Below are 17,309 nucleotides of genomic sequence, written 5' to 3' on the forward strand. Positions count from 1 at the left end.
CTTGAAACATATTCCTGCTTAGATCATCTTGGTGAGCGACTACTTGCAGTGTCTTTTTCCTCAGGCTGCGTGTGTACATTGTTGTAGTCATGCTGAACCTGCAATTCTGCAGCTGCTGTGGCTTCGCTGTGTCTTTAAAAGCCAAGGTGTTTCTTATCACAAGGCTATTACTCAAAGAGAATGATAATGAGGAATGTTCTGACAAAACATACCCTTTTTACAACATCTGATATAATGTTCTCTAACCAAAGAACGTCTTTCACTTTTCCTTGAAGAAGAAAAGAAAACTGAGAGACCAAATTTTTGGAACATCTGTGAAATTTATACACATGGGATATCTTCTTACGTTTGCATCATATGCCACAAATGAAATATACTTCTTGTGTTCTTCCTTCCAATAAACTCTTGGTCTTCTCTTAAGTCCCCATGATATTTCCTCCTTCTTTTGAGGTAGTGAATAATATTTGAACAGGCCAATGTTTGCCATAGGCTATGTCAATAAAACCATATATCATTTTTATGAGTCATATGGTCAATATTGATAGATGAACAGAATAAATAAAGACAGGGCTGAAAGGATTTATTAATATCAATCATTTATAGGCACTGACATTTTTGTAGATAGTTCCCAATGTTTAGCTCCTTTAAATGTTTACAATAAATTGAAATATTTTATTCAAGCTATTATTCTATTCCAATTCTATCTGGTTGTGAACTTCAGTTCCTCTGTGTTCCTGTGTGGGCGATCCAATGCCTGGGATGAACTATGGTCTGGCTGAATGAAAGATATTTATTTATTTAATTTAACATTTATTTAACTATCAAATGCTCTTTCAGTGTAAGCCACAAAACACTGAACAAGAATATAAATCTAATTTTAAAAAGTACAATCCATCATCATGCTTCATTAAAACCGACTCCACTGAGCAATTAGGAAAAATGACCACCACACCCATATTATTATGAAAGCTGATCTGCATTTCCTTTTCAAAATATCATCAATGTATAGCCATCAACCTCTCCCAGCTCCATAAAGGTTTCAGTCGAAACAGGTCGGAAGAGTTCGTGCATATATTCTGTTGATTTTTCTGATGTTTTTGTTTGTTTTGAACTTCGGTTTGGGTTTTTTGGGCTGTTCGAGCACACAACATTTTTTCGAGAAGTAAGCAGAAATTCGGAGCGGAATTCTAAGCCATCAACCTCTCCCAGCTCTTTTTTTATTTAACTAGGCAAGTCAGTTAAAGACAAATTATTATTTACAATGACGGCCTACCCAGGAACAGTGCCTTGTTCAGGGGCAGAACGACAGATTTTTACCTTGTCAGCTCGGGGATTCAATCCAGCAACCTTTACTGGCCCAACGCTCTAACCACTAGGCTACCTGCCACTCTTTAATAAACTTTGTTTCCTAATCCTCTACTTTAAGTGTAACCGATGTGAAATGGCTAGTTAGTTAGCAGTGGTGCGCGCTAATAGCGTTTCAATTGGGTGATGTCACTCGCTCTGAGACCTGAAGTAGTTGTTCCCCTTGCTCTGCAAGGGCTGCGGCTTTTGTGGCACGATGTTTCGTGGGGTGTCAGTTGTTGATGTGTGCAGAGGGTCCCTGGTTCAAGCCCAGGTTGGGGCAAGGAGAGGGACAGCAGCTATACTGTTACATAAGCACCCTCTTTATCTTCCTAGTCAGGCGGATTTTGGGATGTATCCCTTACAAAAACAGATTTCAGTTTTGAAACTGCAGTATTTTGGACGCAGTAACTGCAGAATAACTGCAGTTACACTGCAAAATTACTGAAATAAATGTTTTTATTAGTTTGGACGCAGTACTTGCTGCATATTGATATACTGCACTCTGCAATCGTTTTTCAACAAAGAAAGGGGCTTTGTGTTTGCTGTGGCATTACAGTGCCTCCTCGGTTTCCTTATCTGAAGTGGCGGTTCCAACATATACTGTAGTCATATGAGCTGGTCTGTCATGAGGGCCTTTAAAATTAAAATAAAAAAAGCCTATTCTACTTCTCCCAAAAAGTACCACTGCCGATGAGTCATCTTTTTTTTTGTGAAACGTCTTGAGGATTTCCAACGTATTAATGACTCAACGTTCTTTCAAAATTAGTGTGAAATGGCAAGTAATGTGCATTTTCAGGGAACACTATAATCAAATGCCATGGATTAAAAAAAAGCGGTGTGATCATGACCATTTGGTGCTGCAGTTTCTGCCTCACAGGAAATGGGGGGGAAGGGTGACAGACAGTGGTCACTGGCCACAGTCCTATGGTGTAAAACAAAAGGCACCAACATACTTCTTGAATGCCACTGCAGTCTTGTTTAACAAATTTTAGTTGATTTAAATGTATTCACTATTTAGACTTGATGCAGCTGACTCTGCTTTTAGCCTACCTCTTTTTTTGGGCATAACGTAATTCCTTTTGGAGCCACTGTTTTAGAGGATGTCATGTTGAAACGCAACAATACCATAGGCAGATGCTTTTAAAAAGCTAGGATTTATTAACGTCCACCAACATCCACTAGTTAAATAAATAAGATAATAAAAACGTCCACCAATGTACAAACAGAAGCCACTCTACATAGGTTGTGCATAATATACCATAGGGCAGGCATGTCCTTGAATATTTAAGGAATTTATACATAAAAAAAACGACCTGCTGCGGTGGTGATTGAACCAGGTTCATAACTCTATATAATATTAGTCATACAACAGGCTAATTAATACCTGTAACACACACACACACACACACACACACACTTCTCTTCGCTAGAGATTATATATTTAAAATATGAACTCACTGAAATGACCATAGAATAGATCATTGAAGTAGACTAGGCCCCCCCCCAAAATAAAGAAAGATCCAAATGCTTTCAAATTGTAGGTACAATCTCTTGGTCACACGTTGTCGTTTTGATAGCACAATGACGCGGGTTTTGTGTCCAATAAAAGGCAATGGGCGGAGACGAAGAGACAAGTACTGCGAACTGATTGGAAGGTTTGTTTGCTACGACATTGTTTTTTTTTTAATATATAACTTTCCTCCTCTCTCATTGGTCAATTGGCTTGGTCCGATTTAAGCTAATGTAATGTATGGTCACAGCTGGAGTGGGAGAAAAACACGCAGGAGTCGGCGTGAAACAGCTCTGGTGGAGCGGCGTTTGGAGTCGAACACCGGTTGGAAGAAAAATGCTTGAAAACAAGACAGATCGATTGAAAACCTTCCTGAGGAAAATGGATGAAAATGCAATCGTCAGAATCAAGCACTTCATGAAAGAAAGGTAAGGATAGCTAGCTAGCTAACTAACTGTTCTACGGAAACCGCTAGCCCAGCTTTAGCGCTCTGTACCAATGGGTGGATGTGCAAACAAACAGATGCTAACCTGACTAACGTTAGCTGGCTATCCGCTTCTTATAAAAAAACGAACTTAGTTAGCTAATATCAACGTTTTGCGTTCAATGTAACGTAACTAGATATTTGTATCATTGCATTAAGCATGTGCACTTAATTGCTTTATATAGTTATTACTATTGTTGCACAAGTCGTTATGTTCGTCAAGGGGTGCATATAACGTTACAGCCCTGTGCGATATGTAACTTGTTATGAGGCCAAGCCTTGCTAGTTAGTTACATCCTAGGTGACATAGCTAACTATGTAACTAAAGTTGTTATTGAACACATTTTCAAAGGTAATCATATTTACTGTCTCACAAATAAATGCACGTCAGCTGTTTGGAGTGTCAACATTCGTTGAGCAAACAGCTGGACCTAAGGCACGTGTATTTTGATGCATAGAGCTTCCTGATTTAAAAATGGCTGGCTGTGCTGTATAAATATAGCTAGTGTTGGATGTTATGCTTTAATTAGGTCGCAGTGGAATGAATACTTTTTACACTCAGGCCTTCATATTATCATTGACACCCTAACTAGCCAAACTCACAAATTACGCAAGCCTACAGTCAAGGAAAGTGAGTTTCTTTACATTTAAAACAGGCCCATAATATTAACTTTTCACCACTGTTAACAGAAGGGGTATGTGTTGAGTGTTTTATGAAAATGGACAGCTTACATTGTTCAGTTATTGCATCTTCCAATGCTCAGGTTCTAAATCTCATTGCCTCTCTCGCAGAGGAAAACACAATTACCTCATCGTCCTCCTGCACCTCTATGTGGATCAGAATGACTCCACTATTTATTTCTCCTGCTGATGACGGTGATGATCCTGCTCTGAGAATAACCAGAGACTGTATGGATTGCTGTCACAGCAGGGGACACACAGGAGACATGTTCTCTTTTCCATTGAGACTTAGCCCCACATCAGTGTGTCACTGGGGTTTTGATGTTAATGACAGCTCTAGTGTTATTGTTTTCATCCGCAGTGTGCCACTACAGACTATCAGAATCAACAATCCCTGCATCATTCAAGACAGTTTCTTTGTGACAAGGTGTTAAAGTTCAGTTAGCCATTTATGTAAGTGACAGTTAAAGTATCCGGAGGCTTGGCCCCAATTCAGGGCATGTCTGCCAGAGTCATGAGACACGGTTGCCGGTCCGTGTAAATATAAACAGAAAAGTCAGTCTTTAGGGTAAAACACCAGGGTAAATCGTCAATGGAAACGCATCATTTTTTTGTCCCCATGGGTCAACCACAGGTGGTCTTTCCCTTTTTATATCTTGGCCGTAGAATATCACCGTTTAAGCCCCATACAATAGAAATCCTGTTACTTTCCATCCTCAGTCCTCTGGAAAACAATTAGATTTCCTATTATCCCTGACCCTCTAGGTGATCTCTTTCACTGTTACTGGTATGTGAAAGTGACATTGGTGGGGGTAATCGCTCAGGTCCTCGAGTGTTCAGTTATAACAATCTGTACTTGTCTAATGGAGGATGCGTAGTTTTGAAGTTCAAATAGTCCTACGTTGAAGCTGGGAATCAACGGGGACGGGCTGAATTTTAATTGGATTTCCTCTCGCCTCCCTCTCAAGACCCATTGGATGAGAAGGTCTGTGGTAGAGGTCGACCGATTAATCGGAATGGCCGATTTAATTAGGGCCGATTTTCAAGTTTTCATAACAATCGGTAATCGGTATTTTTGGCCACCGATTTGCCGAATTTATTATTATTTATTCATATTATTATTTTATTTATTTTTTTGTTTTAATTTAAATATTTTTTTATTATTAATATATATTTTTTGTGTAAAAATTTTTAACCAGGCAAGTCAGTAAGAACACATTCTTATTTTCAATGATGGCCTAGGAACCGCGGGTTAACTGCCTTGTTCAGGGGCAGAAGGACAGATTTTGACCTTGTCAGCTTGGGAATTCAAGCTTGCAACCTTACGGTTAACTAGTCCAATGCTCTAACCACCTGCTTTACGTTGCATTCCATGAGGAGCCTGCCTGTTACGCGAATGCAGTAAGAAGCCAAGGTAAGTTGCTAGCTAGCATTACATTTATCTTATAAAAAACAATCAATCATAATCACTAGTTAACTACACATGGTTGATGATATTACTAGTTTATCTAGCCTGTCCTGCGTTGCATATAATCGATGCGGTGCGCATTCGCGAAAAAGGACTGTCGTTGCTCCAACCTGTACCTAACCATAAACATCAATGTCTTTCTTAAAATCAATACACAAGTATATATTTTTAAACCTGTATATTTAGTTAATATTGGCTGCTAACATGAATTTCTTAACTAGGGAAAATGTGTCACCTCTGCAACAGAGTCAGGCTATATGCAGCAGTTTGGGCCGCCTGGCTCGTTGCGAACTGTGAAGACTATTTCTTCCTAACAAAGACAGCCAACTTCGCCAAACGGGGGATGATTTAACAAAAGCGCATTTGCGAAAAAGCACAATCGTTGCACGACTGTACCTAACCATAAACATCAATGCCTTTCTTAAAATCAATACACAGAAGTATATATTTTTAAACCTGCATATTTAGCTAAATGAAATCCAGGTTAGCAGGCAATATTAACCAGGTGAAATTGTGTCACTTCTCTTCCGTTCATTGTACGCAGAATCAGGGTATATGCAACAGTTTGGGCAGCCTGGCTCGTTGCCAACTAATTTGCCAGAATTTTACGTAATTATGACATAACATTGAAGGTTGTGCAACGTAACAGGAATATTTAGATTTAGGGATGCCACCCGTTAAATAAAATACGGAACGGTTCCGTATTTCACTGAAAGAATAAACGTGATAGTTTCCAGATTCTACCATATTAATGACCTAAGGCTCGTATTTCTGTGTGTTATGTTATAATCAAGTCTATGATTTGATAGAGCAGTCTGACTGAGCGGTGTTAGGCACCAGCAGGCTCGTACGCATTCATTCAAAACAGCAATTTCGTTTTGCCAGCAGCTCTTCGCTGTGCTTCAAGCATTGCGCTGTTTATGACTTCAAGCCTATCAACTCCCAAGATGAGGCTGGTGTAACCGATGTGAAATGGCTAGCTAGTTAGCGGGTGTGCGCTAATAGCGTTTCAAACGTCACTCGCTCTAAGACTTGGAGTAGTTGTTTCCCTTGCTCTACATGGGTAATGCTGCTTCGAGGGTGGCTGTTGTCGGTGTTCCTGGTTCAAGCCCAGGTAGGAGCGAGGAGAGGGACGGAAGCTATACTGTTACACTGGCAATACTGAAGTGCCTATAAGAACATCCAATAGTCAAAGGTATATGAAATACAAATCGTATAGAGAGATAATCCTATAATTCCTATAATAACTACAACCTAAAACTTCTTACCTGGGAATATTGAAGACTCATGTTAAAAGGAACCACCAGCTTTCATATGTTCTCATGTTCTGAGCAAGGAACTTAAACGTTAGCTTTCTTACATGGCACATAATGCACTTTTACTTTCTTCTCCAACACTTTGTTTTTGCATTATTTAAACCAAATTGAACATGTTTCATTATTTATTTGAGGCTAAATTGATTTTATTGATGTATTATATTAAGTTAAAATAAGTGTTCATTCAGTATTGTTGTAATTGTCATTATTACAAATAAACAAATAAAAATCGGCCGATTAATCGGTATTGCAAAATCATAATCGGTCGACCTCTAGTCTGCGGTCCTGCCCCTGTGACCTTCTCATCCAATGGGTTTTGAGTGGGAGGCAAGGAGAGAAGACATGAGCAATCAAGGAAATGTAATTGAAATTATCCCCAGGTGTCCATCTGGCTCCTTGAAGGTGCTTTTTATTTTACCAGGTAAGTTGACTAAGAAGACATTCTCATTTACAGCAACGACCTGGGGCACAGTTACAGGGGGGAAGAATGAGCCAATAGGAACCTGGGGGTGGTTAGGTGGCTCACAACCAGGGGCACGGGAGGCTTACATTACCAGACTAAGGGGACTTAACCAAACCTTTGAATTATTGTTATTTAAGACTAAGCCTAACTCTTGAGGTTTTGATATACTCATTTTTGTACTTACATGGTGTGAGAGCCAGGTGGGAGTTTCCTGCTTGGTGGTGTGACTATTGTGAGGCTCTGCTGGAAGAATTGCCTTCTGTCTGCATTGGCTGAACATGGAGGAAGTGGCAAGAGCCCATGGGTGGTATGACACTCCCAAACACACTGTTCTGCTGGGCCTGACGGCACGCCGCACGTTGTTTGGCACCCTGCCTTGTCCTGTTGGACCAGTCTGCTGCAGGGTAAAGCTGCACCCTCACTGAACCCTCGGTTCACATCACTTGATTAGTTGACTGTTTTGCTCTTGCTCAATACTGGGATGTAAAGTAGATTTGGCATATTTGCTTGAATTGAACTGTGCTGTTTGCCCTTGTGGCACTTAGATTAGGCTGAACAAAAAATGGTTTTGGATTGTTCTGTTAACCTTAGTTAGTTGTACGAAATATTTATGTATGGTTAGGCCATGTGTGAAAGCTTTGGAATTTGTATTTTCCCGTACTTTTAATCAGTGCACTGTAAAACATTTTTTTTTTTTTTTATATATAGCAAGTTCAGGAGAGCCCATCTTTTGTCACCTGGTCTTTGTGTTTGGCTGCAGCCAATATGATTGGAAAATAGAAAATCAGCAGTTCACCTGACTGGACTTTTTTTTTTTTCCTGTTCTGAGGACCACCACACCTGTCAAAGCTCTTGAGCACCACCATTCGCGGAGTCGTGGGACAACTTTTGCTCCTCTGAAATGCCTCCCCACCCCTGATGTGGTAAACAGAGGAACCTATCTAGTCCACCCTTTAGCTTATGCAATGCAGTTGCTTTCGCAGACATGAGGAGATATCGTATACCACCTCAATGAGGATAGTGTACTACCAGATCCGTAACAGCTTCCCATCTGCACATAGTCTGTACAAACTGATATTAATAAATTATTATTTTTTGTCATTCCCCACACACCTCAAAGCCCGCTTCTATTGGGAGGCCTGGTGTTTCGTTTGATACCCGGAAGTGTGTTTTAGGTTAGAGCCCTGCACGGGCATGAATTTTAAGACTGAGCCTTACCCATGCCTGCGACATTCAGACCCTACCCAGGCTCAATTGCTTCTATCAAATGTAAGGCTGCCGAAATCAGAAATAACTTCCTCTGTGAGGACAAATTAATTAGCTGTTCCTCTCTCACTCGCACCCTGTGCACAGCTCGTTCTGCATGCGCTCTGCTCATGGCGAACTGAGTCTGGGTATCCATAGCAACGGCTATGTCAGTCATGTAAACTACACATGCTAGAAAAGTAACTTTTTTGCTTTTGACTCTTCCACAGTCCTCAGTAAAGGCCTGTTATAGGAGTCTATGTTAAGTGGTCCTCAGTAGCTCAGTTGGTAGAGCATGGTGCTTGCAACGTCAAGGTAGTGGGTTCGTTTCCCGTGACCACCTCTATGTAAAATGTATGCATGAATAAGTCGCTTTGGATGAAAACGTCTGCTAAATGGCACATATAAGTGGATTTACTGTAAGGGGCTAGTTTAAGACTGCTGGCCATTTATGTTGTGGAATCTCTGTCTGTCCAGGAGGTGTTAAGCATGACAATCCTTGGGTCAGACTTACGGTGAAAGGGAAAGTGAGAGATCTGCCTTTTTTTGTACTTACCCAGAGTCCGATTTAACTGATGAATACAATTTATGTCTCTACATTTAAGGTAGTTTCTGGACCAATTTGCTAACTAGCATTGGCGCAATGACTGGAAGTCTCTGGGATCAGCTAGCGTTAGTGCAATCAGCTAACATCTAAGAGTGAGAATGAGTCGCTAAGTTATAGCCTCAGTCCCAAGTGGCTACCTCTCCTTGTGTCCTCCTGAAAACACAGATGCCAATGTTTTTTTTCTTTCCCCCACTAACATTAGAAAAATTTACAAAAGTGTAAAAAAATAAAAGTGCATTCAACCTGAAGGCCTACTAAAATGTGGATCCACCTACGGGCTTAATTTGAACTCATGCCTCTGAAAGGTGTCCTTATTTATTTATTTTTTTAACAGGCACCATTGTCCATGTGTATTTTGATTCCTTGCTCATTGTACTGGTTGCTTTGTAGCAACATCCCTTGAGTAATTTTGAATTTGACTGCCATTTCAGTGACTCGGTGTCATTTGAAGCCATTTTCATGCTGTGGTGAGAATAGAGGCTGGTGTTATTTCCACACCTCACGCTCTTCCCTTCCCAATGTCGGCTGTTTCCAAGGTAACACCAGGTGACACAATCTGAGCGGGGTCAGTGTGGCTTGGAATCGAACCCTCTTGTTTTTTTTTTTTCATCTCTCTCTCTGTCTTTGTGTCTCTCTGTCTCTGTCTCTCTGTGTGTGGTGCTTCTCTTCCTACCCTTCCATGTTGTTTTGAACTGCAGCTGTAAAAGATAGAGACCTTTACACCCTGACTACCTGCAGTTGCTCCCAGGTCCAGACCAGAGAGCAAAAAGTACACTCCTTTTTCCTCACACACTGCTTGCGCTCGGACTAGCGGGCGCTCTCTCTCTCTGTAGCAGCTGAAGAAAAGGTCGTTTAGGACAAGCTTGGCTGATCATGGAAAGAGGAAACAGCCAGTGGTATGACCAGGATGCTGCAGACTGTCGTCGTGCAGGGAATGGGGCGAGGTAGGGCTCGTTTATCCTCTTCACCTGTCACAGCCTACTCACTGCCTTTTTTTTATATTCTAGACTGATCAGGGTGTAGTCTAAGTGTGAGTGAATGCCGTCAATGCTTTTCCATTTTACGTGAGTATGACTTTTCTCCCTCAGTGTCGACTGTGGATTTAGCCACACGGCTTCCTTGACTCCAACCAGCAGTGTGTGTTCAGCAGGACGCAACGTTTAGAAAATTTCAGATAGAAATAGGCTATGTAGAACAAACATGCCTCTGACGTGTAGAATAAGGAATAGTATCAGCTCTAAATCATGGCACTTCTATCTGCGACGTTCAACAACGTTTGATTGCTGAACCGTGGCCCAGGATTAGTCATGGCCTCCATGTCGAAGTCCAGTACCAGAGGGAGTGGAACCATCTCTAGATCACAGCCTATTGGCCTCAAGTGATCTGCTGGTGAATTCCTTGGGGCATACAGCGGGTTGGCTACACTTCCAGGATTACAAGCTAGTTGATGTGCTGCTGCTAAACCAATATAGAGGACATCATAGAAACTATGGGGGGAAACACTGTTGTATGACGATGTGAATTACTTTAATAGACTACAATTTCCCTTATACATCTTCTAGCATGCAACAAATTGGTTGCTTGACTTTGTTATTCCCTTGCATTTCATTGGCTGTTGCATTATTATTATTTTTTTTGTAATTGTATTCTGTGATTTTGGACCTCACTGACCACATGTTACAAGTAGGCTACAGTACGGTGGATTCTCACCTCAAACTTAGCAGACAGGCAGCAAATCTATTTTTTTGGAAGGCCCCCATAACAGTGTAGCCAGCAGTACTGTGTGACTGGCTGCCAGCCAACACTCCAAATAAGCTCACACGTATGTTACGTGGCAGGATCTGAGAGTTCAACCGTTTAAAGCATGCATATTCCATCCCCATGTTTGCTTTGAGACCTGGCCCATGTGTCCTGTCTTCTGTAGAACAGGTCCTGTCTGTGGTATCAGATTCTCTCATCTTCCTCATTTTTGTTTATAGAAAAACACAATGACAGGCATGATCTAATTGTCAGACATTCCCCAATGAGGTGGAAATGTTAATGTATTTTTTTTCACTGTAATGCCTCTACTTAACATGCCCTATACCAGCGATCATTGACTGGATTCAGCCGCTGGCCTATTTTGTTTGTTTTCTTGAGCAGATGGTCGGGGGGGGGACATAATTACAAATAATTTGTAGACTGCAAATTGACCGCAAGAAGCCTGACTAAAACATAATAGTTTCAAACCTTGCTTACATTTGTATACGGTCATGTGTGTCTATAATGCATGATAATACTTGAACAGACTTCCAAAAATCACTGGTGTTTTTTTTGTCTTATGTCCAACAATTTTAAAATAAGTATTTGCTCAGAAAACATTGGGGGGGCGGGGCGGGGCAAATGAAACCAAATTGGGCCCGCTGGCTGCTAGTTGGGGAATCGTGCTCTCTGTTTTATACCTAGACTGTAAGCCTAAAGGGAAACCATAACGTGTTTAACCTGTGTTCCTGTAACAGTGTAAAGTGTTGTTCTATTTGGGAGGTTTTGCTGGTCATTGTTTGCCTTATACAGAGCTGATCATGTCAGCCGGTGAAGTAACTGTCACATGGTGCATGATGTAATTAGTTTTCCAGTCAACTACAATTTTGTAATTTGTCTGTGACTTGTGTTTTATACAACACCTTATTGCTCTATGATATAGCCTAGGCCTAATGGGTTTTGAAAGTGCTGTGTTCCTGTGGTATAATTGGCAGTTCATACATTAGTGAGAGGCATATTGGCAATTTATACACTAGGTGGTACAGGCCCTGAATTCTGATTTGGCTGGAAGCCATGGTATACCACGGGCAGTTTTACTGATCTAATTATGTTGGTAACCAATATATAATAGCAGTAAGGCTCCTCGGGGTTTGTGATATATGACCAATATACCACAGCCAAGGGCTGTGTCCAGGCACTCCGCGTTGCGTCATGCTTAAGAACAGCCCTTAGTCGTGGTATATTGGCCATATACCACACCGCCTCGGGCCTTATTGCTTAATTTGTGACCGCTCATGTATGTCATGTAGCTAAGGATGTATGTCTTGAAGGAACCAGTGCAGGTCTAGAGTAGACAATGCTGGTATGCCATGTCTGTCACCAACGGTTAATGTGTTACCGGTTTTCTAAACGGGACTCACTTGGCAGGATTAAGAGTTGCGTGTGTATCTAGTGTGGGTGGACATCGTAGAAATATTATTAAATGCCTTTCAAGGAAATGACATTGTAATGGGGGGGGTGATGACGGAGTAAACTCATCAGACCAACTTTTTTGCTCAACAAACTACACGCACCTTTCTCACAAAAACCAAGAGCAGCAGCATAAATGATGATAAAAATGTATCTGGCTCTACTGCAGCAGTAGTGTTCGGATCTATACACTTCAGTTAAAATTACACATACCCGTGACAATCGGAGCCGACCCAGATCCGTGACACTATTAAGAATTCTTGATTTGGACCTGCTCGGATCGGGTCTTGGGTATTCGGGTACAGGTGGCTCCGTGAAGACCTCTTCACACCTCCCTGGGTTTCTCAGACTTTCCCTAAACTAGATGTCTTCAAGCTAAACAAGATCCACAGGCTAGCCTATATGAAAAATGATCGGTAGTTCATTCATTTTCACTCTGAGCTAGTGGAACTTTTTTAGATTACGGGAAGGGCTTTTTTAGTTTTTTTACATGTCCCCACCTGTGCATTGCGCCACTAAGTGCAGGAGGCGTGGGCCCTTAGGCTTACGTCACCCACTACGAAGTGTCACACCATTTCAACACAAAGCCACATCCTTTAGGTAATAGAAGAACTGCTTTCACTTGAAGGATATGGCCAGACTGAACTGGTTCAGAAGTCACTCAGAAAAAAAACATTCCATTGCAGCAGTGTTGGAAAACTTTTAGGTCCTCCTTTTCTTTCTTCAACTGTTGTTTTGTTTTGACTGACGGCACATTATGGATTGAATTGTGTTTTTATTCAGATAAGGTCTTGCTATGAATAGGTATATGACTCTTCGCTCATCTGGGAGACTGCGTCTGAATGGGTAAGACTTTAGACGGCAGTTTACTAATTTGGTTGTATAATTCTTTTCAGGAAAGTGATTTAGACTTCTGCACAGACATTCTCTATTCAGGTTGAGACCTGTTTTGTCATGTTACGTTGATCTTCGTCTAGTGTGTTTGTTTGTAGCCTAAATCCATTGAGATTTATGTTTTTTATTTTTGTCCTTTGAAAAAAAAATATCAACTCTGTCCTATGATTGCCTTTTGTATTGCCTTTTGGATTCGACTTGAGTAACATTTTGAAATGGAATTGATTTGAAGATGTTTACTGCAGTCATATATGGGTGATTCTCACAACTGGCACTTGACAAAGAAATGTATATGTTTCCTCTTGGGTCGCTAAGGTTAGGATCTGTATTTCTCTATTTTAATAATAATTATGTTTATTGATCAGATAATATGCATTTTACCACAATATCTGCAAAAATTATCATTCGCATTTATTTATTTTTTTACATTGCTCACCTAATGGAAAAAGCCTGAGTTAAACACAACACTGAAAACAAATAGATTTAAAATGAAATGAATGGAGTTAATTTCTCATTACCGCAACACAATATAAAGTAATGAAGTTACTTTATTCACCCCCCTTTTTTATTTTACCTTTTATTTAACTAGGAAAGTCAGTTAAGAACAAATTCTTATTTTCAATGACAGCCTAGGAACAGTGGGTTAACTGCCTTGTTCAGGGGCAGAACAACAGGTTTTTACCTTGTCAGCTCGGGGATTCGATCCAGCAACCTTTCGGTTACTAGTCCAACACTCTAACCACTAGGCTACCTGCCTCCCCAGTTACGGGAAGGGCTTTTTTTTGTTGAGTCAACACATGTTAGAAACACCTTTTGGCAGTAATTGCATCCGAGTAGTCTTGGGTGAGTCTCGTAACAGCTTGGCACACCTGGATGGTGCAATATTTGCCCATTTTTATAATTATGAGCAAGGTGAATACATGACCCCCAAGGTGTTGGAGGTCATGGCCACAAGTTTTGAAGTTTTGCCATAGTTTTGACTTAAATTTGCTTAAATCTATCTTGGCCACTCAGGATCATTCATTGGCTTCTTGGTAAGCAACCCCAGTGTAGATGTGGCCTTGTTGTGGGCTATTGTCCTGCTGAAAGGTGAATTTGTTTCCAGTGTCTGGTGGAAAGCCGACTGAAGCAGTTGTTTTTTTTGCCTGTGCTTAGCTCCATCTCGTTTAATTTTATCCTTATGTGTCAAGCATACCCATAACATGATGCAGCCACCACCATGCTTGAAAATAAGGAGGCAGTTACTCTGTGATGTTGGATTTGCCCCAAGCATCAGGCTTTGCATTTAGGGCAAAAGGTTTATGCCTTTTGTGTTTTCTTGCAATATAACTTTAGTGCCTTGTTGCATACTAGAATATTTGTGTTTTCAAACTGTCATTTAGGTCATTTATTGTGGAGTAACTACAATGTTGATTTAATCTTTCTCCCATCACAGCCTAGGAACTCTGTAGCTGTTTTAAAATCACTAATGACCTCATGGAGACATCTCTGAACAATTTCCTTTCTGTCCAGAACAGTTCAGAAGACAATTTTTGTGTCTGGGTGGTTTAAATCATCATCCACAGCCTGACCATGCTTAGAGATTGAAAATATATATATTCAATGTCTGATTTGTTATTGTTACCCATCTACCAATCACTGCCCTTCTTTGAGGCTTTTGAAAAGCTCCTTGGTCTTTTGTAGTTGAATCTGTGCTTCAACACTTGACTGAGGGACCTGACGTATGTAAACTCAGCAAAAAAGAAACGTCCTCTCACTGTCAACTGCGTTTATTTTCAGCAAACTTAACGTGTAATTATTTGTATGAACATATCAAGATTCATAACAACTGAGACATAAACTGAACAAGTTCCACAGACGTGACGAACAGAAATTGAATAACGTGTCAGTGAGGACTACTTTTTTACCAGTCCTGTCTGGTCCAGCGACGATGGGTTTGTGCCCATAGGCAACATTGTTACCGGTGAGGACCTGCCTTACAACAAGCCTACAAACCCTCAGGCTGAGAGAGGCTGGACTATTGCGGACAGTCTGAGCACTGATGGAGGGATTGTGTGTTCCTGGTGTAACTCGGGCAGTTGTTGTTGCCATCCTGTACCTGTCCCGCAGGTGTGATGTTCGGATGTACCGATCCTGTGCAGTTGTTGTTACACGTGGTCTGCCACTGCAAGGACAATCAGCTGTCCGTCCTGTCTCCCTGTAGCGCTGTCTTAGGCGTCTCACAGTATGAACATTTCAATTTATTGCCCTGGCCACATCTGCAGTCCTCATGTCTCCTTGCAGCATGCCTAAGGCACATTCATGCAGATGAGCAGGGACCCTGGGCAACTTTCTTTTGGTGTTTTTCAGAGTCAGTAGAAAGGCCTCTAGTGTCCTAGGTTTTCATAACTGTGAACTTAATTGCCTACTGTCTGTAAGCTGTTAGTTTCTTAACGACCATTCCACAGGTGCATGTTCATTAATTGTTTATGGTTCATTGAACAAGCATGGGAAACAGTGTTTAAACCCTTTACAATGAAGATCTGTGTAGTTATTTGGATATTTACGAATTATCTTTGAAAGAGTCCTGAAAAAGGGACGTTTCTCTTTTTTCTGAGTTTATGTAGTATGTATGGGGGAAAGATGAAGGGGTAGTCATTAAAAATCATGTCAACCCTTATTTCACACAGTGATTACATGTAACTTATTATGTGATTTGTTAAGCCACATTTTACTCGTGAACTAATTTAGTGAATAAATAATAGTATGTGAATACTTACTATTTTTATTAATTTGTAAACATTTGTTGAATTTTCTTTTCCCTTTGACATTATGGCGTAGCCTGTTTTGTCTACATCAATGACAGAAAGTCACAAATCCATTTCAATCCTACTTCGTAACGCAACAAAATGTGAACATTCAAGGGAGGTGAATACTTATGATACCCACTGTACATGGGGTTTATACACCCATATTTCTTGACAACCCCTACTTAATCAAATAACTGTTTTACAAAAAAACTCTACAATGGGTGTAAGCAGTGATCCTAGTAATTAATTATACTTCTTTTCTCTGTATATATCAACGATGTCGCTCTTGCTGCGGGTGATTCCTTGATCCACTTCTACGCAGACGACACCATTCTGGATACAGCTGGCCCTTTGGACACTGTGTTAATAAACCTCCAAACGAGCTTCAATGCCATACAACACTCCTTCCATGGCCTCCAACTGCTCTTAAATGCTAGTAAAACTAAATTCATGCTCTTCAACCGATTGCTACCCGCCCGACTAGCATCACTACTCTGGACGGTTCTGACTTAGAATATGTGGACAACTACAAATACCCTGGTGTCATCTGGCTAGACTGTAAACTCTCCTTCCAGACTCATATTAAGCATCTCCAATCCAAAATGAAATTTAGAATCGGCTTCCTATTTCGCAAGAAAGCCTCCTTCACTCACGCTGCCAAACATATCCTCGTAAAACTTACTATCTTACCGATCCTCGACTTCGGCGATGTCATTTACAAAATAGCCTCCAATACTCTACTCAGACTACATCCAATTTGCTATCACAGTGTCATCTGTTTTGTCACCAAAGCCCCATATACCACCCACCACTGCGACCTGTATATTCTCGTCGGCTGGCCCTCGTTACATATTCGTCGCCAGACCCACTGGCTCCAGGTCATCTATAAGTCTTTGCTAGGCAAAGCTCTGCCTTCTCAGCTCACTGGCCACCATAACAACACCCACCCGTAGCACGCGCTCCAGCAGGTATATTTCACTGGTCGTCCCCAAAGCCAACACCTTTGGCCGCCTTTCCTTCCAGTTCTCTGCTGCCAATGACTGGAATGAATTGCAACAATCGCTGAAGTTAGAGACTTATATCTCCATCACTAACTTTAAACATCGGCTGTCTGAGCAGCTTACCGATCGCTGCAGCTGTACACAGCCCATCTGTAAATAGCCCATCCAACTACCTACCTCATTCCAATATTTATTTTTATGCTCTTTTGCGCATCAGTATTTCTACTTGCGCATCAGCATCTGCACATCTATCACTCCAGTGTTAATTTGCTAAATTGTAATTACTTCGCTACA

General features: G+C 41.0%; 2 protein-coding genes across 5 annotated transcripts in view; one reads left to right on the plus strand and one right to left on the minus strand.

Annotated features, from left to right (window-relative positions):
* The window catches only part of gipc3 (GIPC PDZ domain containing family, member 3), a 36,266-nt gene extending 33,335 nt beyond the window's left edge, over positions 1-2,931 (minus strand). The window contains exon 1 of the mRNA XM_014149793.2: positions 2,806-2,931. Coding sequence (XP_014005268.1) covers positions 2,806-2,829 — 24 coding nt within the window. The 5' untranslated portion in view covers positions 2,830-2,931. The remainder of the gene's footprint in view (positions 1-2,805) is intronic.
* Positions 2,932-3,073: 142 nt separating this feature from the next.
* The window catches only part of LOC106574150 (GRAM domain-containing protein 2B), a 28,252-nt gene continuing 14,016 nt past the window's right edge, over positions 3,074-17,309 (plus strand). The window contains exon 1 of one of the 4 annotated variants that reach the window (XM_045697381.1): positions 3,074-3,285. In XM_045697381.1, coding sequence (XP_045553337.1) covers positions 3,098-3,285 — 188 coding nt within the window. In that variant the 5' untranslated portion in view covers positions 3,074-3,097. Of the gene's footprint in view, positions 3,286-9,888; positions 10,066-12,886; positions 13,178-17,309 lie in introns of those variants that run through there. The other 3 variants (XM_014149789.2, XM_045697382.1, XM_045697383.1) reach the window with 3 other exon arrangements.

Source organism: Salmo salar, chromosome ssa16, assembly GCF_905237065.1.
Source record: "Salmo salar chromosome ssa16, Ssal_v3.1, whole genome shotgun sequence".
Taxonomy (NCBI): Eukaryota; Metazoa; Chordata; class Actinopteri; order Salmoniformes; family Salmonidae; genus Salmo; species Salmo salar.